This window comes from Nipponia nippon, unplaced genomic scaffold (genome assembly GCF_047370975.1).
Source record: "Nipponia nippon isolate SJK-2023a ecotype South Korea unplaced genomic scaffold, ASM4737097v1 scaffold_23, whole genome shotgun sequence".
NCBI classification, from domain to species: Eukaryota; Metazoa; Chordata; class Aves; order Pelecaniformes; family Threskiornithidae; genus Nipponia; species Nipponia nippon.
Window position 1 is genome coordinate 7,008,949 of NW_028262340.1, and position 26,186 is coordinate 7,035,134.

At 39.7% G+C, this 26,186-nt stretch overlaps 3 protein-coding genes across 3 annotated transcripts in view; 1 reads left to right on the forward strand and 2 right to left on the reverse strand.

Moving 5' to 3' along the window:
- The first annotated feature begins 31 nt into the window (after positions 1-31).
- The window catches only part of GRHL3 (grainyhead like transcription factor 3), a 142,571-nt gene continuing 116,416 nt past the window's right edge, over positions 32-26,186 (forward strand). Inside the window, exon 1 of the mRNA XM_087761081.1 lies at positions 32-1,402. The gene's annotated coding sequence lies outside the window, so the exon portion shown is untranslated. The remainder of the gene's footprint in view (positions 1,403-26,186) is intronic.
- LOC104017739 (fatty acid-binding protein, liver) lies at positions 3,200-6,045 on the reverse strand. The gene is made up of 4 exons (XM_009470795.2): positions 5,944-6,045; positions 4,760-4,932; positions 4,389-4,478; positions 3,200-3,310 (listed from the first exon to the last, which is right to left on the reverse strand). The coding sequence occupies exons 1-4, from the start codon at positions 6,008-6,010 to the stop codon at positions 3,260-3,262; spliced, it is 381 nt and encodes a 126-aa protein (XP_009469070.1). The 5' UTR covers positions 6,011-6,045; the 3' UTR covers positions 3,200-3,259.
- Positions 8,116-26,186, reverse strand: part of MYOM3 (myomesin 3) — a 28,849-nt gene continuing 10,778 nt past the window's right edge. The window contains exons 12-37 of the mRNA XM_009470794.2: positions 25,934-26,133; positions 25,609-25,662; positions 25,152-25,279; positions 24,356-24,539; positions 23,299-23,473; positions 22,559-22,680; positions 21,694-21,881; positions 21,407-21,533; positions 20,744-20,922; positions 20,552-20,666; positions 20,123-20,279; positions 19,620-19,729; positions 19,087-19,131; positions 18,819-18,955; positions 17,054-17,198; positions 15,745-15,804; positions 14,664-14,731; positions 14,266-14,376; positions 13,106-13,193; positions 11,983-12,021; positions 11,342-11,447; positions 10,363-10,526; positions 9,691-9,727; positions 9,552-9,574; positions 9,407-9,462; positions 8,116-8,691 (exon numbers count right to left, since the gene is read on the reverse strand). Coding sequence (XP_009469069.1) covers positions 8,428-8,691; positions 9,407-9,462; positions 9,552-9,574; positions 9,691-9,727; positions 10,363-10,526; positions 11,342-11,447; positions 11,983-12,021; positions 13,106-13,193; positions 14,266-14,376; positions 14,664-14,731; positions 15,745-15,804; positions 17,054-17,198; positions 18,819-18,955; positions 19,087-19,131; positions 19,620-19,729; positions 20,123-20,279; positions 20,552-20,666; positions 20,744-20,922; positions 21,407-21,533; positions 21,694-21,881; positions 22,559-22,680; positions 23,299-23,473; positions 24,356-24,539; positions 25,152-25,279; positions 25,609-25,662; positions 25,934-26,133 — 3,082 coding nt within the window. The 3' untranslated portion in view covers positions 8,116-8,427. The remainder of the gene's footprint in view (positions 8,692-9,406; positions 9,463-9,551; positions 9,575-9,690; positions 9,728-10,362; positions 10,527-11,341; positions 11,448-11,982; positions 12,022-13,105; positions 13,194-14,265; positions 14,377-14,663; positions 14,732-15,744; positions 15,805-17,053; positions 17,199-18,818; positions 18,956-19,086; positions 19,132-19,619; positions 19,730-20,122; positions 20,280-20,551; positions 20,667-20,743; positions 20,923-21,406; positions 21,534-21,693; positions 21,882-22,558; positions 22,681-23,298; positions 23,474-24,355; positions 24,540-25,151; positions 25,280-25,608; positions 25,663-25,933; positions 26,134-26,186) is intronic.

Genomic DNA, 26,186 nt, shown 5'->3' on the forward strand with positions numbered 1-26,186 from the left:
CCCCGCCGCGGCTGGGTTTTCCCGCCGACAGAGGCAAGATGGAGGCCGCGCCGCCGCTGTGGGGGGAGCAGGTCCCTCCTGCCTCACGCAGCCGCCTCCCGGCGCCGCCGCTGGCTCCTCTGCAGCCGGCGCAGCGGCGGGTCGGGGTGTCGGGCTGCAGCCTCGCTGCCCGAGGCCGTTTCCCATCGTTCTGTGGCCCCGCTACCGGCAGCGTTGTTGTGCCCCAGGAGTTTTCATCGGACCGTGGTAGAGCAGCGCTGCTTGCAAAGGGCCAGACCTTTTTTACTAAAGCCGGTTGTGTGATGAGAGCAATAAAGTAGGCGGGGAGAGAGATTATTTCTTAATACCTAAATGACTCACCAACAGGTATATAGGCAGACAAATGGCGGATCTGTGACTGAACAGTTAGAGGTGATTTGATGAAGGGTTCAGTAAAGCAGCATGTCTGCATCTTTGCTGGTGAGCAGTTTTCAGCGAACTGCAGATGGGAGAGAAACACTTAGAGCTGATGCAGTCCCGATGTCTGTCACTAGTGTATTTTCACTTTTTTTATTTTTCATGGCTGAATATGAATGAAAACTCTGGTGGGTGGACACTGCTGTTCACATCCTGGCAATCTCACACTCAGAATTGCCTGACATTCCTACACGTTTTGAATGACAGATGAATTTCGATCGCTGACACGGGAGGTGTATGTCAACTAGATATGCCGCTCTTCTGAAAAAAAGAAAATGATGGTGGCTGTATGCTCGGTGCTCTGTGTTCAGGACTCAGCAGAAAAGAGATGGGGGTCTCTGACAATGTTTTCTGCATTTAATATTTACAGTTAACATTATTCTGTACTAAGTATGCTGGCAGCAGGTTGAGTTTCTTACCTTGTGCAATATATACACAGATCTGCTTACACTAGTCATCAAAAGAACATGAAAATGAAGCCAAAGCAGCACATTAGAGACTGAAATTATGCAGGGAGTGTGTGACACACAGAAAAAATTCCTTCTGTAGACATTCTGAAAAACAATGGAATCACCAGAGAGTGGAGTTTGGTGATGGAATACCCTTTCAGAGCTTTTCAAACTGGAAATGAACAGTTTTGAACAAGACCCAAGTAAGAATATAAATACTCTCATGAAGTCCTTTGCAGAAAAATTCGCTTGGTTTTGTGAATCAGTGCTATCATCCAAACCTGTAGGAGTTTTTCATTCAGAAATGATCGATGACTTTGGGCAATGGGGCAAGGTTCGCAATCTGATCAAAATCCTTCAGCTTTTGACTGCTTCGTGTGAGGAACTGCAATGAATATTTCACCGAAATCTGAGATGTCCTGTGGCAGAAGAGTATTCCCATCGGATCGAACAGATTGGCATGGCTATTGGAAATACTACATCACTGCAACTGTGAAGTAAGATAAAGTATTCTTTTAAGAATTTTTAGTGCTTTCAAATTAAAATGGTTTAGCATCAGTTTGCGTTCTATATAGGATTAGCGTGTTTTTAGTATGTAGTATCTGCAATCTATAATTTAAACCGTTTTTGTGTACCAGTTGTCCTGTATTGAGGTTGAACTTTGATAAGGGGTTCAATAGGGAAGAAGCGAGTTTGCAAGGCAGATTATGTCAACTGAGCTGGGAATATCTGAGTAGTTATTGAACTGAAATAAGACTTCCATGTTTCTTTTAAAAGCAAAAAAAACCCCCATGCATTTTGCATTAACTTCCCCATTTTATGTCATAATGTATCAAAGCAAATAACTGTTGTTTTGTAACAGGCTTTGAAAGTGTGGTGTTCAGAGTAATGAGTGAGCTCCGCGTTAGTTTAGAAATAAACCCGAAGCGTCTCATGTTTTGTATCCTACAACTTACTGATAACGGCCTTTGGTCATTGAAGACTTGCAGTGTTTTGCGAGTTCACGGTTGGAAAACTATGCTCTTTTTCATAGTGTTTCGTTGTGTAGTTAGCAGTGGTTACCCAGCAACTTCCAAACAGAAGCGTTTCAGGCTCTTATATGGCTTTTTGCAGTACGGATGCTTTAAAGCAGCCTTCTCCCTGAGTTTTACCAGTGTCTTGATTTCGGTTCTGTTGATCTTATTTATGTGTAACTCACATGGAATTTAATTTAGTCTGCAAAAGTGTACTTAGCATTAGAACTGCCTGGGAAGCAAACTGAACTCAATGATACTTGCGGGGTTACGCCAGTAAAACTCCCCATGAGGACAGCCTTACCCCAGAATAAGAACACGCTTCCCGGATTGCTTATATCATGTTGCAAGTGTTATTAACTAAAACAACCTCCCCCCCCCCAAACTGCTCTTCTAGCAGAGTAAGATGTAGACTCAGCACTCTTAATTCGAATAAAACGTCCCCATGAGGATTTTAAATGGCGTAATCAGTCCAGCAACTTTTTTTCATGGAGGTCTTACACCCAAGACCAATTCTAACAAATCTGTGGTGACTTAAATAAGTATGAAATAGGACTGCTAATATAATAGTAGGATCTAATCAGCAGTGAACAGAGAAATGGTTATAGGCATGGATCTTGGGCATTTTATACTTCGGGAGAGACACATAATCTGAACATAAACGGTCTAGTTTACTTGAGATTCACAATCTTGAACTGTGACAAGCAGATATTGGGAGTATGTTGCAAATTGGAAGAATGTTTAATTCTCTTTACAATTAAGCAAAAATGAGGCACTACAAGAGTACTCTTGTGTACTTCAGTTTAAGAGCAGTCATTCCTATTATTACTTTGTAATTGTTTGTGACTGTTAAATACTTCATAGCTTTTAAAATATTACTGTTTCTATTCCTGTTACAGACACGTGGTGCAGATCAGCTAAACAAATGTCTAATTGTTCTTTGCTGGCTAGATTATAGAGAAAGGGTTTTAGTAGAAGACTAAAGTTTATTCGAGAAAGAAACTAAAGCTGAATATGTTCATGGAGTATGTAAGAAATCAAGAAGCATTTGTATCAGCTTTTGTCTGTTCCCAAGGATTATTATGATAAACCATGATGTTCCAGTTAATGTCCCGGTTTGGTTGTCTGGGAGGCAGACTGCACTTTGAGTATAGAAGCGACCTGTACGTGTACTCAGGGAAAACACAGTCTTATAATAATGGGAAGTGATGCGTGTGTGAAAGGAGAGTAGAAATCATAATTATTTTCTGTACTATTTTTTCAGATAACAAAGATCACACCTTGTGGAAACTGCACTTTATTTTAGATATGTAAAGATGTGACAAAGAAGGTGATCTGTCTTTAAACTCTCTTGCTTCTTCTGACAAGTGTTACTCCACGAAAAGTCATAGTCTGTAGAAGACAAATATGGATAACTTGCTTTTCATTTGGGCTTTAGGAAATCTATTTATAGCTAAGTGGCTAGAAGTTTCTGTAATTTGTGTATAAAACCATCTTATTCCAGAAGAAAATACATTTACAGTACCTGCCTATAAATATGTGTATACTACATACCAAAGAAATTTTTTACAGAACCAGTTCTGAAGATGGAAAATCTAAATATAAATGCCATCATCAACTACATTTTATCACTCTGTTTTAAGAGGTATCATACGTACTACCAGAAAGATCTGCTTCCTGTAATAGAAATCCACTGTCCCAAATAGTAATGGGTTCTTTTGCCTGATGTTTTGCTTACTTAATGTTAGAAAAGTAGTTTGAGATACTCAAAATGATCTTAGGAAATTGTATGTCCAAAACATATAACTTTAATGTAGTTAGCTGTCATTCTTGTAGTGGTCTTTACCCAAGTGGACACTTCTTAGAAGGCTAATGAGCTTAACTCTGTAGAGAAAAGCTCTTTGTCAGTACCGAACAATTTAGAGCTAACTGAACAACTTTGAAGAATTGTAGGTGGAACAAGTGTATTGTAAATTTTCAGGTTTGACTCAGCCTTTACGTTCTTTTCAGAGCCAATGCTGTGGATAAATCTAAGGGTGGAAACACTGCTATAGTATCCTAGAGGGATTTATAAGGAGCCTTTCTGCAACATGCTCAGCCGCTAAAGCCATTCACACACCAGTGCCTAGAATTGACCCCAGGGTAGTAATTAATAAAAAGATTTTTGTTGAGCAGGACGCATTAAATATATGAGCAGTGCTTAAAGGAAAGTCGTCTAAGGCAATTGGTTTTAATAAGAAACAGGAATAATAAAGGATACTAGTAGTATTTTCCACTAACTGTGGTTATTTTGAAATACTAAAATTCTGTATCTGCAGATTTAAGCACCTGTAAGGAATTCTGCAAGTAATGTAGTAATTTTGGGGCCAGGATTTGTTTAAGGTATTGAGCCTACACTAAGAGCTGATCGATATAGAACATTTGTTCCTTCAGCATTTTTCTTAATATGCCATTATTTTCTAACACTTACCTCCACCATTTCACTTCCTTTAATTTCTTGCTCATGAGAGAATTTGTCTGATTTGCACACAAGCTTCCCATTTACCATGTTCACAGTACACTGTTGAAGCAGATTTAAAAGTTATAGAAAATTTTAGATTTTGGAATTTAATGAGAATAAGTAGGGGTCTACATAAATAGGAAATAAATGATAGCGATGCTTCATAATCACATCCGCTAATTTAAAGTGGAGACCACAGCATTTTAATAAAAGAGTTTTAGAAGAAACCTTTCTGTTTGTTGGAATGATAGAAATACATGGTACAAACAAGTTTCACTCATACACAGAAACTGAAGTATAAGGATGAATAAAGAGATGCATCCATTCCTGAAATATATTACCTTTAGCTTTCTGCCATCCATAGTAGTAATGTCAGCCTCTTTTCCAAGCGTAAATGAGTTAGTTACAGATTGCTTGGGTGTTTTTGATGTCACAACAAAGTCGTCTCCTTTTTGTTGTATTTCAACAACAGGCTTAATATCTTTGGCGACTTCGATAAGGTCATCTGGCAATGCTGGAAAAAAGGCAGAAAAGGACTTTTTCTGTTATGAAGTAGTGTGTTGATACGAAATAGCAAATTCTTTTCTCTGGTAATGGTGCAAAAGGTACAAACCAATAACAGCTCTCTATGTCCAAGTTAAAAGACAAATCCTGGTTTGGGTTCCTCACTTCTCCATGGGCATATTGTTCCATTCTATCTAGTCTATATAGATTTTGATACTATATTTGTTAATCTTGTGTCAGAATATGTATTGTTTCTTTCAGTAACAGCTTGCCAAGTGATGACATTTCTTCATGAAGAAAACCATGTGTGTTTTATTTTGTTTCCCTCACCTCTTCCCAGGGAGTTTGGAGGTGGGGGTTATCTGCCTAGTCAGAGCTGCAGCAGTGCAAGTAGCCTCCAACGACCTTGTCAGGGTGTCTCTAGCACGATTTGAGACTTCAGCGGTAGAGGGATTGGTTCAGGCATCATACTGTAGGACTAGGCTTTTCAACTGTAACTGAGTTTTATTCTACCGAACATCTCATATACGTTTAAAAACCCCAGTGTGAATATTTTGCCAAGATTGTCAAGAGGGTAAGTGCATTTTTGTTAATGTGGGCACCTGCTAAGTCTGTTCCTTACAGATTACTAAACAGGCATAACATATATTAATCACTAGTGCTGTAGAAAGTGCCTGCACTACTAATAGCACATTGGAAATCTGTATATGTCATTGACAGCTTGTTTCTAGTTGAATGTTATGTGTTAATCAAAACAAATTGATTTCTGATATACCTCTTCTTTCATGAGGGACTCATGTTAAGATAGGGATTTGGGTGTTATCTGTAACCTTTCTACATCGATCAGTACGATTTCCAGTTTCTTTTCGTTTCCAAATTAGGCATAGCAGACTTAGCTGGCAGGGGGGAGTTTGTCATACAAACAAAAGAAAAAAAACGTAGAAATACAGTAATAAAAGATGTCATGCAAAGTGCGTGTTGCAATCCGAACAAAATATTTCAAAAGTAACTGAATACTCACCAAGAGCTTTCAGAAACTCTTCATAGTTCTCTTGAGCATAGACCTGCCAGGTTCCATTGAATGCCATGATGGATGTTACGCTGCACTTTAGGGCAGTGATGCTAGCAGGAAAAGTGAGGGCTCTCCCTGATCATTCAGATGCTATTTATGGAAAGGGAAAGGCCAGCCCAAATTGTGAGATGACTGGCTAATTAGTAACCATGAAGTAACAATTATTAATCATTTATTTGTTCTTAATGATCATAACCTCTAGTTCATTCTGCTTTGTAGAAAGTCTTACCTTGACCAGCTGGTTGGGGATGTTATGTTTATTGTGGGTTACTGAACTCAGGTAATTATTCATAATTGTTGTAAAGTGTTGCATGGGTTAACTTGTTTTCTTTTTGTTCACAACTTCTATATTTAATACATTTTCTGTGTTTTGGGTAGAATTCTTCAGATAAAATGGCATAATTTACAATTGATGCAAGGTAATTACCGTCTTACAGCAGGGACATCCTAATTATCACAGTATTCTCTACTATGGGGACTTGGACCTTAAATGGTGGGAATAAAATCCACAGCTATTTCTTCCAAAATTGTGGGCCTCCAGTGGCTTGAGGACAGGGAAAATCATGTTGGAGTGGGACAGTTAGTTATGACTTTACCCAGTAGATGTCAGTAATGTGCATCTAAATCTGTATTAAATTCAGTTTATTATTATTATTTTTTAATAATCACTGCATACATAGACGATTAAAGGTAAAATAAAACATGGAACATTGCTCAGAGATTGAAATGAAAGAAGTAAATGGGATGTATTGTTTTTCTTCTCACCAATTGCACCTAGAATTCCTCCCTCATTATAGCTATTGAGTGATATACCTTGCTGTCTGTGCAAGCATGACTGTTGATTTTGGAAGACATTCATTAGATTATGTGTCTTGCAATTATATTGCTTAATTCAAACAGAGCCTGTATCCCAGGGGTAGGTGACCTTTCTAAGTAACTTTTATTACTCCATACCGGTCAGTAATTCTTCTATTTAAATAGAAAACCAGTGCTGAACTTTTTCTTACAAATTCACAATTTTTTTTTCAGTATGTAATTTTAAAGAAAATTCACACACAAAAAGAGCCAGGTTTGTAATTACATTTTCATATGATATCACCTGAGTAGCAAGGATGAGGTACTGATAATGAATAAGGCCGTGTTTATGTGTGGGGTGTAACATGGCTCTAAAAGGTACGTGTTTCTATTGGAGTTATTCTAGGATGTGATTCATCTGTTTTACCACCGAGTAATGTTAATGATGCCATCAGAAGGGCCTGCTTTTCTTCATTCACTGTAAGATGAATCTAGACAATTAGCTGAGCTCTCACTTTTGAATATTATTAAATTTAATAATCTAAATTATATACATTTAATTTAACTTTAAGTAATGTCTGAAATGTAACTGCCTTTGGTCAAATGATTGGCAATCCTGTACAGGATTGCTGTGCTCGTTTATGTTGACACTGGAACAGCAGTGTCCCTCAAATAACCGGGAGAAATACTGCTATTGTGAGGACAGTTTATACGAGTTTGTGGAGCAAGGTAAGATGCTATTTTGCTGAATAAATGCATTTAGCTGGATGGCTGTATTAGGAATACAATCACTTTTTTCTCTCTCACTGACATAGTGTCACTGGTAGAAGCTGGGAGCGTAGCTGTGGTTTCAGAGCAGTTGAGAGGCCACACTTTTTTCTACATCCAGAATAATCTAACATAACTAATAAACCTAAAAATCTCTTTAATTCTAAAGAATATACGTGTTGAGTAGGATGGAAGGATCTGGGTCCGCTTCTGTAGATGTGCACTCAACCCTTTTGTGTAGATGTATTACTGCGTGTCAGAATATAGAAGCTGAATGTGTTCCTCTGTAAAGAATCAAGCCTTGAAAATGTCACTGCCTCGTTTTCTTCCCATATGGCTTCGGTTTGTAAAGGTCCATACGTCAAGGCCCCGATTCATCACAGTACTTAGGAAAATTCTAACTTCCCACACACAGGCCGACTGATTCCAAGATGGATGTACTTGACAACAGTGCTGAGGTGTCACCAAGGGATTAAGTTTAATAATATACACACACAAGCATATGTCAGCTACAAGATAATCAGTAACACGTAGTGATTGACTACAAAACAACTCCACTGAAAGCCTGGTTCTCGTATGTGAATCCTCTGGTATTTCCCCCCCAGATTTACTAGGAAAGAGTTTCTCTGTAAGGTGAACGTGCATGTGTACGTGCGCGTGCATACACACATGCGCGCGCGAGAGAATTGTTTTCTAACAACTACCAAAATAAAAATACTAAAATATTACTAGAATAAAAATAGAGACATGAGCCTGAATTTTAGGGCAGAGACACTAAAAGGAATCCGAAGGAGTTAAATTTCTTTTAAATTCAGTGAGACATAGTTGACTAATTCATTTAGGTTTCTTCATTATAATCCCACCTGGGACTTACTCTTCTTCCATTCCTGTTGGTATCTCTCCATGTTTATAGACACTGATAGTAACCTGCCCTGTTTCAGAACCATACTTATTCTTGACATATATGCTGTATTTTCCTGTGTCTTCATTGCAGACTTTCTCTATGGTAATTGTGACAACTGTCCCCTTCACATCCATTTTGTAACGATCTTTAAAGACGATAACCTTCTCATTTTTGAACCAAGTGATTTCTGGGTAAGGATCTCCAGATACACAGCAAGTTAAACACAGGGTCTATTGCAAAATAGCAGAAACAGGTTATGAAGATATAAATGAGCAAGGAAATTCAGTCGATGAGAAATTAAGAAAAATAAAAATCAACTCTCTTAGATTTTCAATAGGTGAGATTCCCGGACTGTCCACTCCTTTTCCTGATACCCTCCAGTATAATCAGGATTAACCTGACTGAATTCACTGGGCCTGACTCATATTTGTGCTACTGTCTTTTTATAGCTTTCTTACACTGTAAAGTGACACTTAAATAGGCACATGGTGAATTTGCAATTACTTTACAGGATTTTTATTCTGCCTGTGTACCAGTAAAGGGGAACGTGACTCAGAAATGTAAGCAGCAAGTTGATATGATGGGAAAATCAGGGCCAGCACTTAAAGGCCTTAGTCTAATCCTATGGAATGGGAAACGATAGAAAGGATCTGGCTGTAAAGCAGACCTAGGAAGCAGTAATATCCGCAAGCTGCAAGAAAGAGGTGCCGTCCCACAAAGAGGGCCCATATGTGCAGAAGCACGCGCATGTTTGAAAGCACCATCAACAATATAGGGGGCCGATACAAGTATTGTGGAGGGTACCGCTTCCACCTCTGGCAACTGCCGTAGCTCAGAAAAGCTCCGGGGAACATACAGGAGGGGAAAACAAGTCGTTTTCTCCCCGCCAGTTATTCTTCTATGTCTGTGCAAGGGCCAATTATACGAACAGTTACTCAATATTACCTTGTCCTCCATGATGGTGGCAACATCTGGCAGACCTTGAACAACTCTGGCACGACCTGGGAGTGAACAAATATGACCTTTTAGTTTTACTTATCAGCATACACTGGGCTTTGTTTCGCAGAAGGAAGGAAATTAATTTACTTACACTTTTCTGCTACTGCTGCTTCCCTGAAAGTGAGAGGGAGAAAATTAGAGTGGTTTTATTTATTAGGCATTGTATTCTCAATACAGAATATGACACTCAAAATAGATTTAGCTGTGAAAATATTTAGGCAGGAACTTACTTTAGCCTTCTGTGCTCAGCCAGGGCATCTTCAAAGGCTGCAAGGAATGAAAAGGTTTTAGGGAAAGTTGCCATTTATTTCATTTGACTTAGTAGATTTAACATAATGCATCAATGTTGGAATTACAGGTATTTGTGCACATAGGTACGTATAATTATCATCTAGACAGTATCTGTAGCTGCCTTAAAGAGATATGAATCTATTTATATACTACTGAAATAAGTGGGATCTAGTACTCCCTTTCCAAAGAGAAGTCCAGAGGAGGAAAAAAAACCCAACTGTGAACAGTTTGGAAAAGTCTTTGTGAACTTGAAGCCACATTCTCTTTTCAAGGTGCCGTCTGTAAGCTCTGTTGGCCTATGGAGGAATCGGACACGTCCCAGGAGCGGCTGCCCTCTCACTCATCCTTTCCCCAGGAGCACCTTACGCTATGGCAGCGAGGCTCCCTAAGGCTCCGGTCCTTTCTGCTGCGCACTTCTCTCCCCATGTTGCCTCTGACTTTTATGGGCACTTCACTGTCCTTCTTAACCCAATTTCATAGCGTACTGTGATGGAACCGCGGCTCCAGCTCAAATCAAGGAGAGAGGAATCACTGCCCATGATTTGAAGGAATCTTGGAAAGCAGGTCAGGTATATCTCATTCCTATGACGGTATTGTGTGACTCAGCTTACCTTGCCCAGACAAGTCGGTTGACAGTTTGTGAGAGTTGTTCCCATCAAATAACTGCAGGGTGTATGTTCCCTTATCTGCATCTGTTGGGTTCAGTATGTGGAGCCAGATCTGATTCATTGTGCTCCCAGCTTTCAGTCTGTCCCGGCTTTCCAGTTGTTTCTCCCTAAGTAAACAAATGATATCATTTCAATAGTACTTAGTAGAGCTGTATAAATTAGAGTGCTAACTTTTTTTAGACATATACTGGTTAGAATAAGAGAGTGGGAGTCAGGACGTCACTGTTAATTCCATGGAGAGTTATGTACTCAGTCACTTTTGAAAATCTCATGGGGCATCTAGCTGTGCTTTCAGGCAGTTTGCCAAAGCTCTACAAACTCTGCAAAAGACCTCTTGCTTCTTATTTAGGAGATTAACCAGGATTTAGATGTTGAATATTTGTAAGCGTTTAGCCCTTAAATGTTCTTGAAAATTGGCCTCCTTATATACATGCATAGGAGGTTTCTAATAAAACACCATTTATCTTACGAAGACCTTATGAGGCTAAATTAGCTAGTGTTTGGAAATAATTTTTTAATGTTTGGGAATATCTGTTATTCAGAGTGGGGGAATAGATCGGTTTAGGGAAGTACAAAGTAGTAGAAATAAAGAATTTGAAAAAACCAACAACTTCTTTTCCTGTCTGTAACCAAGGTGGCTGTAACTGAGCAGTACCTTAAATGCATCATTACTATTCTAGTAAAGATGATCACTTATAAATATTTCTGCAGTGCTAAGATAAAAATAACATGACTGCTTATTTTGGAATTCCCAGACATGTTTCAGAATGCAGAGTGAATTGTGTTTTTCAGCCCTTACTCAGACAAATCTGCCATTGCCTTCAAAAGCTACGGGCTCAGGCCCAACACGTTTAATTTTGATGATAAACAGTTACAAGCAACAGGACTCCAGAAGCCTTGCAAATATCCTTTGGGGACTTACTTGTGATACCAAGTTGTTTTCATGTAGTCTGTGTAGTACTTCACATCTGTGTAGATTTTGATGCCTTCTTCAGTAGGCTGAATTTTCAGAGGTGTAGCAGAAAGAGCTAATAGTATAATTGAAAGACGGAAATTGAGGAGGACGTTCAAGAACACGCCGTTTTATATGTTACGCAAACAAAATCCCAAGCAACCTGTTAACATTTCTCTCTGCACAATGGGGCTAGCTGAAAGTAGGATGGTGTTCTGCCTTTTGAAGACCCTGGATCTTTTAGCAGCTGGTAGAAAAAATGTCAGCACTTCTTCTAGAGACTTGGGTCTGGAATACACATCTCATAGACCGAAATAGTACAGCTTGGCCAAATTCACATAGCCAGTGATGTGACAAGGAGCAGGCTGCCGGCACGTAAAGGTCACAGAATGAATTTCTAAGTGCAGAGGGGTTTTATGTCCCTGGGTTTATTTACTGTCCATCCTCCTTGACAGTTTGAAGGTGCTTCTAATACTAAAGGACTAGTAAATGGGTGGTATTGTACTTGATCCAAACCCAGGGACAGCTCCTGAGCAGTTTGCTCTGATCGTGGCACCCCGCCTTTCCTCCCGTCCATTATTACTGTGTCAGCTGATGAGAAAATGACATACCACTGATCCTGCACAGCTCCTTGAGAAGGTCTTCAAAGGCTGCAAAGACACAAAGATTTAACTGTCTATAAATACAGTATTTAGCAAATCACATCTGATCTCCCAACTTAAGTTCATTATGGTTAGAATGTATTACATCTGGTAGTTATTCGTTGTCTTTTTCTGTTGCAAAGCTTACTCAGAATGGAGTTTTTGCCACTGACTCATTTATTTTTAGATGCTGGGCATTTCTTACTAAATGTAGATGCTTCTGTCTTCCTTGGCACTTGATGTGAGCAACAGACTGCCTCACAGAAAGCAGATTTATGTATCAGGTTTAAATGATAGATTCCAGATGTCAGGGTAGGATTTAATCTTGGGAAGCAGAATCTTCTGATTGATGCGGAGCTGAAGTGACTGAAACCTTACTGAGCTTTTAGCTGTGATGCTTGACAGGATTTATAATGCGGTCATAGCCTGATAAATTACTATATATGTAAATGATATTAGAATGTCAGAACTGCATATTTATTTTTCAATTTCCAGAGCATATTCAGAACACTGAAAAGTGAAGCAGGAATCTGCAGTAACATGTAATTGTTTTTCCACTTGATGTTGTCTTTAACAACTATTCTGTCATTGTAATTCAGCCTAGAATTTTTTTTCACTGGTGGGGGATGCAGAGTGGAAATGGAAGTTCGTTCTCCTGATGCTTCGGAAGACTGGCTGAACTTCCAGGAGCGAAAAGTTGTCTGTGGATTATCAAATGAAGTACAGTATGGACAGATGCAAAACAAAGCCCTGAGATCAGATACAAAGGAGACACTTAGTCTGTTCATTGGGCTCTGTATAACTCTTGCAGAATAAGAGACTCTCTCACATAGTGCATTTTATGACTCCAATTTCACATGAAATACTTGTGATTCTTAAAATGATCAGCATATATATATATATGCTATAGTAGATCAGGAAACTTTAAATTTGACTAGTAACTTTTTATGTAGGTTTTAATCCCTATAAAAGCATATAGGTACTATGGTAATTAACAATGTGGTAGAAAGTTATGAAATTTGTTTTTAAATCCAAAACTAATCCCAGGCAGGGGGGTGAATGTGTATTGTTGCCTGATTCAAGGTTGTCTTACCTCCTTTTGTGAGATCGAGTTGGGTGTAGTCCTCTCCTCGGTCGTCTGAAACAAGTGCTTTGTATTGGCCCTCATCTGCTTGGGTTATCTAGCAAATACATATGCACATATGTAATAGTTATTAAAAAAAACCCCAAACAAACGCAAACCCAAACAGACACACACAAACATACCCAACAGAAATGTCACAAATCATTGAAATAGGGCAAGATTTGGAAAAGGAGAAAAAGCTGAGATTTTCTTCTTCCCTCCCAATGAATTTGGCTGGACGGATCAGAAAGGAGGGCAAAAAAGGCAATTCGCTCCTTTGAAAGGTTAGAACAGGTCCCGGTTCGTTACAAACTGATGTGTTGTCAGTTATGGGGAGTCAGTGCCTCAGCTTTTGCCCTCAGTCACCCTGTACCACTGTGTGCCCTTCGGGGTGTAAGGCACAGGTACCTCTGGGACTCACTGGTGACGAATGCCCACTGCTCCATGAATTTTCCTCATGTTGCTTTGCCAACGCTCTTGACTCCCAGCCTGCAGTGTTCCTGCGGCCCTCAGCCTTGTGTGGGCAGAGATTCCCGTTCACATACATTTATCTACTAGTTTTCTATAGGTGATCTGACCGTTTAAAATTAAGATGAAAAATCAAACCCAAACAAGATTCAGATTAGCCACGCAGAGATTGCACTAAATTTCCAACTGCACTATCAAGCTCCCTTTTTTCAGCTCTGTCTTCTCTGAGGCAGAGTTAAGATTACAAGGGCTTTATATCAGCTTGTCTGGCCTTCTCTATAGGTCAAGCCATACAATTTCATTCAGTTACTTCTGTAATGAACTCCGTAATTTTTTTTTTTTTGTTACTAAAGTTCATCTCCAGAAAAGGCAACCAGTCCTGATCAGAAAAGCTGAAAAGCCCACACTTTTCTTTTTAGCCACTCAGGACATGTTAAACTTTTAACAGCCACTCACGGTTAAAAACATCTTATTTCTACTTCAGATCTATCTGACTATAATGTTAAATTGTGTCTTCTTTTGTGCTTTTCTCAGTGTTTGTTCAATTTCTTTCATTTAGTGGGCACTACCCAAAACACACATTGAATGTTAATAAGATCAATCCCTATTTTTTGCATTTTCATGTGATCACCAAAGCCTCTGAGTTGCTTTATGTTTTTCACCTTTTTGATACGAAGAGTTCCTATCCCAGTCTGCGGATCAAACACACCACCCGCTCGTGCTTTCTTATTGAAGAACCATTGGAAGCTGGTGTCCTTTCTCAGGTTTGCTGCCTGTTTGAAGTCAACATTTAGAAGTCAGCGTCCCAAATGCATTTTATTTCTGAATGCCTTGATGTCCTTCTAATATGAAACATCACTCGCATTAGAGGATTGCTGCAGAGTCTTAGAGACTTCCTCTGTCAAAATTTCTGTCCAAGATATACTATCTCTTAACTTTCATCGGTCCGCAAATAAGCATTTGGATGAGCACTGCTCATACCCTTCCGTTGAAATTCACATCTAAAATTTAATGCTAAAGGAATTCAGACTGTGCAGTTGCATCACATCGCTGTATGTACCTTGCAGGTAAGGAGTACTTCACAGGTCTCAGTAACCTTCCATTGCAAATTCTCTATAAAATGTGGACCTATAAAAGAAAATAAATGTCTTTTGCAATGCATTGCCGCAGCTCTCAAGTGTTATCCACGGAATTGCCCCCATCTAGTGGTGAATCCCAGCAGTGCGGCTGTAGGGAATGCTTCGCGCTGCTGGGTTTTGTGTGCAATAAGCACCACGGTTTAGAGCATATAATTATTGCTGGTTTTGTAGTGTCCTTAGGTAACGTATCTTTGTTGAGGAATCCTATCTCAAAATGTAGTTAATGATGCTGTCTAACCAGTCCTTTATGACTCTACTTTGCTTCAAGTCGGTGTAGGAGTTGATAGATATAGATATAGTTGATAGATATTTCCCAGGTGAATTGCGATAGAATAGAAGAGCCAAATACATTCTGATTTTCTTCCTGATTCTGGGAGGGTAAACCGGGGCACAGATTACTTTCCATACACTTTCATCTTATCCTAAGCACCTCTGAAGACAGGAGACTGGACCTATAGTCTAGTGTGGTATCACAGTTGTTATTAAGTGAATATTTTTATCCCCACTAGAAGGGGATAAAACCCTTCTAGATAACCTTTCCAATTGTAGTATTTTTTCTCTGAAACTGTTTATAAACTTCCTTATTCATGAATATAAGATGGGGGATCAAATGAAAGTGGAATGCATGGGGTTTTTTAAACTTATCTAGAGAACCCTGTTTTCTATAAGGAAAGTGTGTGGATCTTAATTACATGGTATATATTCAGATTGGACAATTTTCAGAATTCAAAAATGTTCAGTGTTACAGCACTGATGCAGAGGATCTCTACTGAGGATTGCGGCTAGCATGGCTAAAACTATTTAAATAAATTATTTTCATTTTGAAGAGCGGGGCAGAGTATCTTAAAATAAGGAGTCTTATCCTAGTATATTAATCAGCTTAAATAATACACTTTAAAAAGATGACAGAATATTTAGAGCACTCAGTGAAATAGCTTTGCTCAAGTTTTGCCATCCTGTTGGCATAGTTCCGGCAAGTCATTAACCTTCAGCTTATCTTACCTTGCTTTTTCTTCCATTGTCTCCGTTTTGCATCAGCCTCCTCTGCAACTTTAGCAAAACCTACAAGAACAGCAATGGTCAAAGTCAACAACCCCCCGGCTATTTCTCAGTGTAACACTTTAGAAATTTCTGGTCACGAAAGGTATTATTAGAGCTGTGGTATTTGTTTGTAAGCCTTCTCTAGTGCATGAGTTACCTCTGGTCCCCACTGAGAACCCTGAGCAGATTAGGACCATCATTCTTTCATCGTAGTGGTTGCTCAGAACCTAACATTTATTTTCATTAAAACAAAGGAGTCTTTGGAGACCTGACCATTATGCATTTAGGAAATGAGATTCAAGTTTTGACCATACAAAAAGGTAGGCTAGAAACCTTGAAATGAAAATGTTTAGAAAGTAAGAAACACAGAAGAAGGCCGAGAGCATAGAATTTACCTCTGTTTTAGACAACCACATGTAACTTGAGTTATCTCTACTTCCTTCATTGTCAGTAAAGAAAAATGGGCGCTTTTAGAGCACGATTCATCAAATGTATTTTATATTCTGAACTTGGCGTGTGCTGAATCACTCTGTAAAACTGCCTGTTTTTCTCCACCGGTTGTAAAGGGAGTCAAGTAGATGTAACATTTTTTAGACACTTTCTATTCAAAAAGTTCAGAAGCTTGAGAAGGTCACTTGAAAGCAAACTGTTTGCAAGAACTGAAAATAGACACTCTATGGGGAAGTATTTTAACGAGAATCTTGTTACTTTCTATTTTTAATTAATTACAAAGGCTCTCTGTACTAGCATATACAAGGACCCTGTATGTTTCATGTTCAGCTTGCTTTGATGCTCGCACTTGTCCTCGAGTGCAGGTGACGCTGGTTTCTTTATTGCGTTCAGTTTAATGCAGTTAACCAGCTGTTAAAGACACTGAGTTTTCAACCTGACCCTGTCCTGAGATAAATGAGTACGTGCAATAACATGTTATACAGTTTACTGCCAAGACACAGACAGTTTGCCATAGCAAGATAATATGTAAAGCATTTGAAAAAAATAACTCGGCATTCCACTGGACATTTTGCTTTAGCAGACCATTTTTATCATCAAGGACTCTATTTAAAGACCAAAAGCTTCAATTAATGTTAAAGAGAAATTCAGATAATTTCTTACATGATTCCTGGACTTTAAATGTGTGCTCAAATAAATATTTGTTCTCCCCCTTCCCAGTGTGCCATTATAACTGTCAGAAATACTCTGGGGCCTTAAGTGCCTAGAAAACTTTCCACTGAGCATGGCAGTCTATATTTGATCCTGAATTTCCACTTACATTCATCCACAAGAGCTAGGGTGAATTGATTTTTAGCTTTTCCGTCTTGCAGCTGGGCTGTGTACGTCCCTTTATCATCATCACAGAAATTCTGGATTATCAGTTCTACGAGACCTTTTCCTTTGACAAAGTTTATTTTATGTGTCTGTGTAAAACAAATGAAATACGATAAATGAAATAGTTTCTCCACAGTGGAACTGTTCCAAGGCCAGATCCTGGCACAGCACCTTCTACGACACTCCGACATTACAGTCCTTTTATATATGTATCCTTATGTACTTCCCTCGTCTTACAGGAGTAATGAAGCCAGTGCACTGTGACATTCTACGTTCTGGGATTCATCTATTATTTGTTTATGTACGTAGGTATAGCAGAATTGCTTACAGCAGAACTTCTCTCTGGAAGAAAGTTTCTGTTAAAACCACATAACAAAAGACATTCTTTCTTGTTGGATATTACAGACTTTTCAGCTTACCAGAATCTGTATGTTTTTTAGTATAATAGAAGTGTTGCACTTAATTACAGATCTGTGGCATGCAATTGCATATTTGGGCAATGATCGATAATATTGCCACTCTCTTGACATCATGCAAGCACTACTGAGCCTTTTATACATACACCCTGAAACCTGCCAGATGCCTAAACATCATTATGCCTTACTGCCTTGTTTGCTCTAAGCAAATATTATCATTACAAAGAGCTTGACAAACACTTTGTAATCCTGCATAACCATGCCAGTTCTCCAGTGTAGAAAAGACACTTAGAACAGACAAAGCCGTCAATAAATTTGCTCCACGTTGCTATAAAAAACCCCAGCATCACAATGACAGCTCTGCAATTCTTTGGCCTAGTCCTGTCCCTTCGTTATATCTGTTCTTGTAATCTAGGCATTGCTACATTGCATTTAACTGACAGGCGAATGATTTATATTGTTCTTCATTCTCAACTGTTCTCCCCTCTGGTCCTGTCATTCCAAATACTTTTTAAATGTTATAATATTAACTTGATATGGGAAGACAAGGAAGAGGCTAGAACATTTAAAACATTTTTTTAATGTATCAGAAGATTGGAGTAACATATGATGCAGTGTTATTTCCAGTGCCTCAGACTGAGAAATAAATCACTTTCATCTGCTCTTAGAATTCATGAGATTGATCCGTATTGAGTTCAAAGAGACAGGGTGGAAAGCTTGCAGATTTGCTTGGTAAAGCAGAAGAAAAATGTCCTGTCTCATTGTGAGAGACGGTATTTCTTTAGCACCCACTGAAATGAGTCGCGTTTGCTCATTCAAGACAAAGCTCTCTGTCCTGCACAGGTCCATTTGTAGTATCAGATGAATGACACAAGGCTGAGGTTTGTTGTTAGAAAATTCCCTTGTAACGGGGAAGTCTCTGCTGCAGCAAGATTGTCAGAGGCAGCCTCTCAGGAGCGGGGGGATAACGGGAGGGCTGGGTAAGGAGGGGACGTTCTCAGTGTTACCACTGAAGGTTTTGCCGGCCATAGCACAGAGGAATATTACACTGTCTTGAACTCACAGCGTCAGTGCTGCAGCCTTGCTTGATACTAGGACTGGACAGCTTGAGAATCAGACAGCTGGCTTTCTGTTTATGCACAGTGGAAACCCAAGCCCTAGAGTCTTCCAAAAACACAGATCAAAATATCTGATGGGAATTTAGAAAACTGGGAATGTACCCATTTGCTCTCTCTCCCGGTTCAGCAGGGGGAAGATAAGTCAGAATTCAAACCGAACCAAACCAAAACGTACCGGAGTACTTGTAAGCTCCTTGTCATTGAAGATTAAATGCAGCTCTGCATTTGGTGACAGCTTTTCAACCTCCAACCACAGCCGCACTTCTCCTTTCTCCAGAACATCAACGTTCCATCCAGATATCAGCTTGATCACTGGAAAACAAAGAGAACCACGGAGGGGAATTCATAGGCAAGCCACAGAATTTGGCTCAGCCAGGGTTATGCCAGGGTTCCCCTTTCAGAGTCTGTACATATGGTAGTGGCTTCTTACTGCTTCAGCTTACATGGGTTCCTGATTTCATGGCTACGTTTCAATAACTTGTCCAGATCTGAAATGCAAAGAATAACAAGTCGTTTAGATGAGTACAACTAGGCCAAAACGAATTCATTATATTAATTTAATTTAAATTGTTAATGAGCTTTATTTATGTCGAGAAGAAGATAATAAGTACAAAACATTCGATAGCGGGGAGGACTAGAAAAGGTTATGAAGATAATTCTTAGTTATGTCTGAATAAAATGTTGGTTGTATCAGTTCAACAAACATGTTAAAGAAGTTTTAAATCACTGTGATAGTGTAGCTGTGTGTGAAATCTGAACTGTAATGGAAAAATGACCCTCCAGGAGCACGGAATCTTTTCTTAGGGGACTGTAAAAGAAACTGCCCTTGAGCCTTCAAGGAATGGGAAACATCTTTCTAATGATGCTACTATCATTATCACTTACTATTCCTCTATGAGAAACTTTCCTCCAAACATCTAATATTAGAAAATTATAGCACATTAGATTTTTGTTCTTGTCAGCTATTAGTTTTTACCTTCTTTTGTTAAAGTGCAGCTGGCAGAGATATCGTCATCTACGTCCGTGACCTCCACTGAATATATACCCAGATCCTTTTCTGATGGGTCTTTCAGTATAAGCTTAGATCTTAGAAATAAAAATAATAATAAAAAAATTTATATTTTCCTCAAAAATTATGCCTCTTGTAACAGAATGCAATACATTTGATACACCTGGAACATCAAATATAGCCCTCACTGTCATTCATATGTGACACTGAGGAGCAAGGCAAAACCATTAGCATTGTGATGGCTGATGTTTCCCTTTTGTGACCCAAAGATTGCACTGAATGCCCCATTTCATGGACACCAGAGCTGAGAATCGGGTACAGAGATTTGCAGAAGTTCAGTTGTGTATATGTATTTTAGCTGAATATTGGAAGGAGAGGGAAACATTTGGCTTCAGATTTTTCTCAGTGTTTAATGTGTTCTTTATTTGACAGTCCACAATTCATTTTCTCAGTGTGCGTTAGATACTCACTTATTGCCTTTCTCTTCAGTGTGAACTCTGTCAGCATCTGGTGGTCCTTCATAGTCCTTTGACCAGATAAATTCAGAGGAGTCATTCTTTTCAGGAGCTTCAAAAGCCATATAGATGAAACCCTCTTCATCGACCCCAAGTTCAATTTCATTTGTGCCTGTATGAGAAAAAAACCCACAAAACATTCCTTACCAAAACAGATCAGGGCTTAGCTTCTGGACCTCTAACTCAAAAACAAACAAAAAAAAACCCCAACAGTGTGTACAGCTAGAGTAAATTCATTTGGCCAGTTTGTTTTGCTAATCTTTATTTTGACTGCGGTTCTTTCTTGCTATGAAACATGTAGCTGATGTTTCATAAAGCAGTTTTTTACCGGGATCATCATAGTATTGACAGACTCGCACATTCCCATCGCTTTTAGTTTCGTACCGGGTTTGGTTTTAGCCACCACGGGGTCTGAGGGGAGTGAAGGGGGTCCAATTCCAGCCTTGTTCAGTGCTCTTACTCGGAAAATATAGCATTTCCCTGTCTCCAGATCTGAAACCTGCAGGAAACAATGACAGGAATTAACATAAGACTAAATGAGAGGCAACACTTGGGATACTAAGTGCATATACAGACCTTCATATGGGTGGCGGCTATGGAGTGCTTATTTATTTGTTTCCATTCCTCGGACCCTTCTTCACACACGTCGACATAATACCCTGTAATCGGACCTGCTCCTGTGTACAACGGTGCTTCCCAGTGGAGCTTCAGGGATGAGTCTCTTACTTCAGTGCACTTCACATCATAAGGAGGGCCTGTTCAAAGAAGGGTAGGCTGTCAAACAGTGCCATTAAAAAATGCAACCGGGTGCACTTTGTTCGAGTTTGAGATCAGAAAGCAGAGAGTTTTAAGATAACAAGTGGATAGTGGGTCCATAGGAGTTGCTTTCTATGCTAATTAACTGCAGAAGTAGGTTCTAGGAAAAAAGGCATGCATCAGCTGGTTTAATGTTATTTGCTTTGGTGTAATATGCAAAGACATTAAGATATTAAATCCAGATTCTTCATTCTTTGAAAACATTATTAAAAATACCTGGGTGCTGTATCTGTGTAATGCAGAAATAATAGCCTACGTCTGAATCGGAACTTCCCCAGAAGTGTGTGTGTGCTTTTCTGTGCTGGGAGCAACCCGTGTACAGACCTATAGTTTTCTGAAGTCCCTTGGATTCACAGAAGAGTGAGGAGATAACTCGTATACCTGGTAATATTTTTCTGGCTGTTGTTTTTACATGAGAGATACCTGGTTCTGGCATTGTCCATTCCTCACATCTGAACAAGTCACTGGGTGCAGATACTTCCCCAACACCAGCCATGTTCACTGCACAGGCACGGAATTCGTACAGGTGACCTTCCTCAAGGTTGCTGACCTTTGGGTTAAGTGCAAACAGATTATTAGTGCAGCCCTGCATGGTCGTAGTCTTTCGAGGGTAGGAAGAGAGTTCTAGAGTGAAAAACAGCTCAATCCTTGTTATAGCTACTGTTGCCACCATGCTTAAAGGAGGACAGTATTATATCTGAAACGAATACCGTGTAAACTCGTTGAGGAATTGGCTGAATATTGACTTCATGCCAGTCTAGTTCAGATGTATCATGCTGATCTAGGAAATAACCCAGAATCTTTGTTCCTCCCTTGCGCTTCGGGGGTTTCCAGCCGATGGTCATGTCAGCCTTCCCACAGTTTAGGAGAACAAACCCGTGCGGTGCTGATGGACAAGCTGCGCAGCAAAGGGAGAGAGAAAACACGGTATTGTTCAACGCAGGTTTGGGATCTAGGGATCAGGAAAAGAGGTGTAAGTATGGGATGAGCTGGGCTGAGGAAATCTTTGTGTGCTCGTACCAGCTGTGAATCTGTTTGTGTTAAGGTCTCCTAATACCACTTTTGCAGTGTAAAAGTATTTGAAAATGACCAGATTCTTATTTGGAAGCCGCAGCAAAAGTCATGGATGTGTCTCAGGATGTTTCTTGCATGTTGCTTTATGGTTTGTCTGACAGAAAGGATGGAAGCAGTGGGTCGATAAAATGGAGGAGATGAAGGGTTCGATAGTGGCTAATGTGGTTGGTAGGATTTTGTAATTGCCCTGGAGAAATTCACAATGCTGATTTCAAGATACCGGCATAATTGAGCATTAAAATGGTCACTTGTACCAGTGCCAAATTAATACTGAAAACGTAACACACTGCTAAGTCAAAATGCTAATTAACTCTGCCCACCCTTGAGAAGTATAACTGATGACAGAAGCTGCAGGGTACAAGAAAATCAGTTCCCTCTTGCTTTGCTTTGCTTATCTGCTCAACATTATTACCACTACATGTAATAATAGCTATGCATGACAGACACATTTTTGAGGGATTTCATTTTTGTGTGTATGTGCATGTGTATGTTACTACTTACCAATAGCTGGCCTTACAACAATAGGATCTGTTTCTGGTGAGCTTTCACTTAGTCCTGCCTCACTGACAGATTTCACACAAAAGACATATTCTTTTCCAGGCTGCAGCCCAGGAACGGTAAATCTAGGAGAGCAAATTAATATGTTTGTGTTTGTTCAAAGTACAGGTAAACAGTCTTTTGAAGAGACAGCAATACATTTTAATAAGGCATCGTTACTTACAAAATCATTATTTGCCGTTACAAATTAAAGTGCACTGTGTCACATGAAATAGCTACCAATAAATCAGACAGTAAGTATAGATCAGATAGAGAGGTGTCACACTGCTGGCTGCCATTGTCGGTAGAATAAATAGGACTTTTTAATGGACTTTTTCTGCTTGACGTGTGACCCCCACAGCTAGAGAGGTATTCTAACTCCTGTGTGTGAGTGACACCAACTTACTCTACTGGAAAGCAAGCAAAAAAATGGCATGTGGCTCTGCTGGTGCCACAAGGTCTATCTACCTTCTGCAGATCCAGAGTCTATGAAGATACACGCAGACTTTGCTGTCAGTCTGGCTTTGGATGTAAAAGTCAGACTTTGAGCAATACTGAATTCTAAAAGATGACGTGGTGTTTGTGTGCGTGCATGCCTATGTGCGTGCAGAGAAGGAAGTTCTTTTTTTGTCTGAAATAGGACTCCAGCCATAGGCAAGTTGGCACCCTGTCTTCTCTCAGTGGAGTATAATAGCTGAACTCACTCATTACATGTCACGGGCTTATTATTGACAGTTTGCCATTCTTCTGTCCCAGTCTCCCGACAATATATGTAGTAGCCAAGAGGCTCCAGACCATCCTTTAACTTATCCCATTGCAAAACAACAGATGTCTTGGTGTCTCTGAAAGCTAAAACCTGAGATGGTGGAGGCAGAGTAGCTAAAAAAGAAAAAAACAGAAAAATAGGAGGGGGTTAAAATTTATGAATTAAAAAAAATATTATAAGTCAGTTGGCCTGTTTGATTTATTCACCTCTTCCAGAGCATCGTTTTCAAATTAGAGCAAAATACCACGGACATTGTCCCAGTCTACAGCCTATATTTTTATGTTTGGGTTTGCCATATCTCATATTCCCCTCCCTTACAGCCCATTGCAGAGTTGCACCCACTTAACCTTCTCTGAAGTAGAGGAGAAATGAGACTCATGTAGTAACTCTCTTGTAGTAACTCTCATGTGACTCAGCTGTGAAATGGGACCTGCTTCACTCTTGAGAAAAAAGGACAGTATGAATGAACATGAGGGCAGCTTTAATATAGAAGAATATAAAAAAAAATAAAGAGTGCTCATCTCTCTGCGTACAGGAAACATGGGCATGAGCCTTTGCATCTCTGACTGTTGTCAGCTCAGCCCAGGAAGAAAACAAAACAACTCAGCACTGCAAAGACTGCTGTTCTGTCTGAAGCCCCCAGAAATGGGCTCCTTCAGCAGGCCTGTCATTCCTTCCAACACTCGTCCGTGTAACCACTCTCTCACGAAGTGCTGGAAGCATACTGGGCTTAACCGCAGGCTTCAACTGTTTCTTATTTTATTAAATGTAATTCCCCCATCATTGCTTGGTTAGATTTACACTGCACTGACCAACTGCAAAGTCATTAAACAAGGATTTAAGGCTTTAAGAGATTTCCTGATATCAAAGCAACTGCTATGTAATCATATACCATGAAGCTTAAAGGAAATAGAGGGCAGGGGAACCCACATTACTTTCATAGTACATCTCCTTTTCCGTATCGTTAGTGTAGAGCATATTAATGAAATAATTACCCAGTTTTGCTCCAGCAGTTACAGGCTCACTGGGCAGGGATGGCTCACTGATTCCATACTTGTTAACAGATCGCACGCGGAAACAGTATGATTTTCCTTTAACAAGATCAAAGAGTGCAAATCTTGGGGAATTAACTGGCATATCCAGATTAACCATTTGCCAGGAGTTGCTGCCTACAATCGACTGTAATGAAAAAGGTGATGATTTACAACTCATGTTCTAACTCAAGCTTAAAACCCTCCTGAGCAATAACAAAGCTGATCTTTACAGGAAAGTAGTTTAAAAAAACCAACCAAACCAAAAACCAAACCAAAACCGTAAATGATGTTATTTCTTGTTGATATACCCAAACTTTTCTTCCTTGGCAACAGAGGGCCCCTTTGCAGCAGAAATGGTACAGCAGGTGGGAAAGGAGATTGGTAGAAGATACTAATTAACTGGCAAAACGATTAGTGGGGAGCAGGAAAGTGAACTATTGTGCAGTTCTTCACAGCTTTTCCACACTTAAGGGCCCCTAGGGCAGGAACAGTCTTCCTGTTAAAACGCTGCTACTGTTCTGTGGTGTCAAACTGACTTGTTTATTCTTTGTTAATGGTTACTACTTGAGTTAGTGTCAAGAGTCAGGATCATAGCTCAAGTAAACTGTGGAGCTGGAGAGAGGCTGAGCAAGCCATTTCTGAGGCTGTAGTTCTCCAGTTATCAACACAGTGAATAGCCTTGCCTGTGCTATAGACCACCTGAGAAATAAATGATTCTCTTCTGCAATTTCCCTTCTATGTGACATTATTTTCTTACCTTTTCCACGTAATAATTCAGTGGCTCTCTGCCTCTTGGATCTGGTTCGTCCCAGGCCAAAGCTACATAATCTTCTCTGACCTCACTTGCATGAACATTGGTGGGTGGCAAGGGAATTTTAATATGTCCTATGGGAAGTCAGAATAGGCTGTGCTTTAGTTATAACATGGCAGGAGAAAAAAGTTCTTTTACAATGGATTATGTTTTCCCACTATAAAGTGAGAGTCTTCAATATAAAGGGGAGACATAAACCCTTTGGGGACATAGAGGCAAGCCAAGATTATTATAAAAGGCTGTGCTGTTTAGGATAGTTTCTGATCCTTGTGCAGCTTACAATGATGTTTCACCATGTATTTTCCTAAGTGTGTTTTCTCCAGAGTCATGTTATTACAGATCTCATTGTTGTAGAACAATCATTCCTCTCTGAGAGAATGGCTCAGTATAAGTTTGAGCTTACCTTCCAGGTCATCCTTGAAAATTTCAATCGTCCTGCCTTCGTCGTACGGAATAACTGTAATGTCAAACAGGGCAATGTTAGCTACTAAAAGAAGATGCTTGGGGCTTGTCAGGAAAGCAATGAACATACAGTGAAATGCCGTAACTGGTATTTTGATCTTTTTCTCTTCAGGATAGTACTAAGGTGGGTTCAGCAAAGGCATAGCACGGCAGGATGTTGCAATGGTATTTGTGAGAATGGGGAGAATCTGGACAAACTGCATTCAGTTATACCTGCAGCCTCACATTGTACTTAAGGAGAAAATTCTCCTGGTCTTAGTACCAACCTGTCACTCTCTTGTCCTTGCTGGGGTCATATGTTGTAACTGGGTCACTGGTTTTTGAAGGATGGCTGATGCCCTCTTTATTGACAGCCTTTACTCGGAACTGGTATGTCTGCCCTTCAGCAAGGCCCAAGACAGGGTACCTGCAGGTTTTCACAGGCTTGTCATTGCACGGGACCCAATCCTCTGACCCAGCAACACACCTGAAATGAAACACAGCCCAGGGAGTTCCTTCCTGTTTTTTCCACAACACAAT

Coding starts and splice junctions, on each gene's coding strand:
- LOC104017739 (XM_009470795.2), bottom strand. CDS start 6,010: ATGGCATTCAATGGAACCTGGCAGGTCTATGCTCAAGAGAACTATGAA. Junction 4,479..4,759: donor TGGATGGCAGAAAGCTAAAG/GTAATATATTTC, acceptor CTGCTTCAACAG/TGTACTGTGAACATGGTAAA. Junction 3,311..4,388: donor AAGGAAGTGAAATGGTGGAG/GTAAGTGTTAGA, acceptor TGTCTTCTACAG/ACTATGACTTTTCGTGGAGT.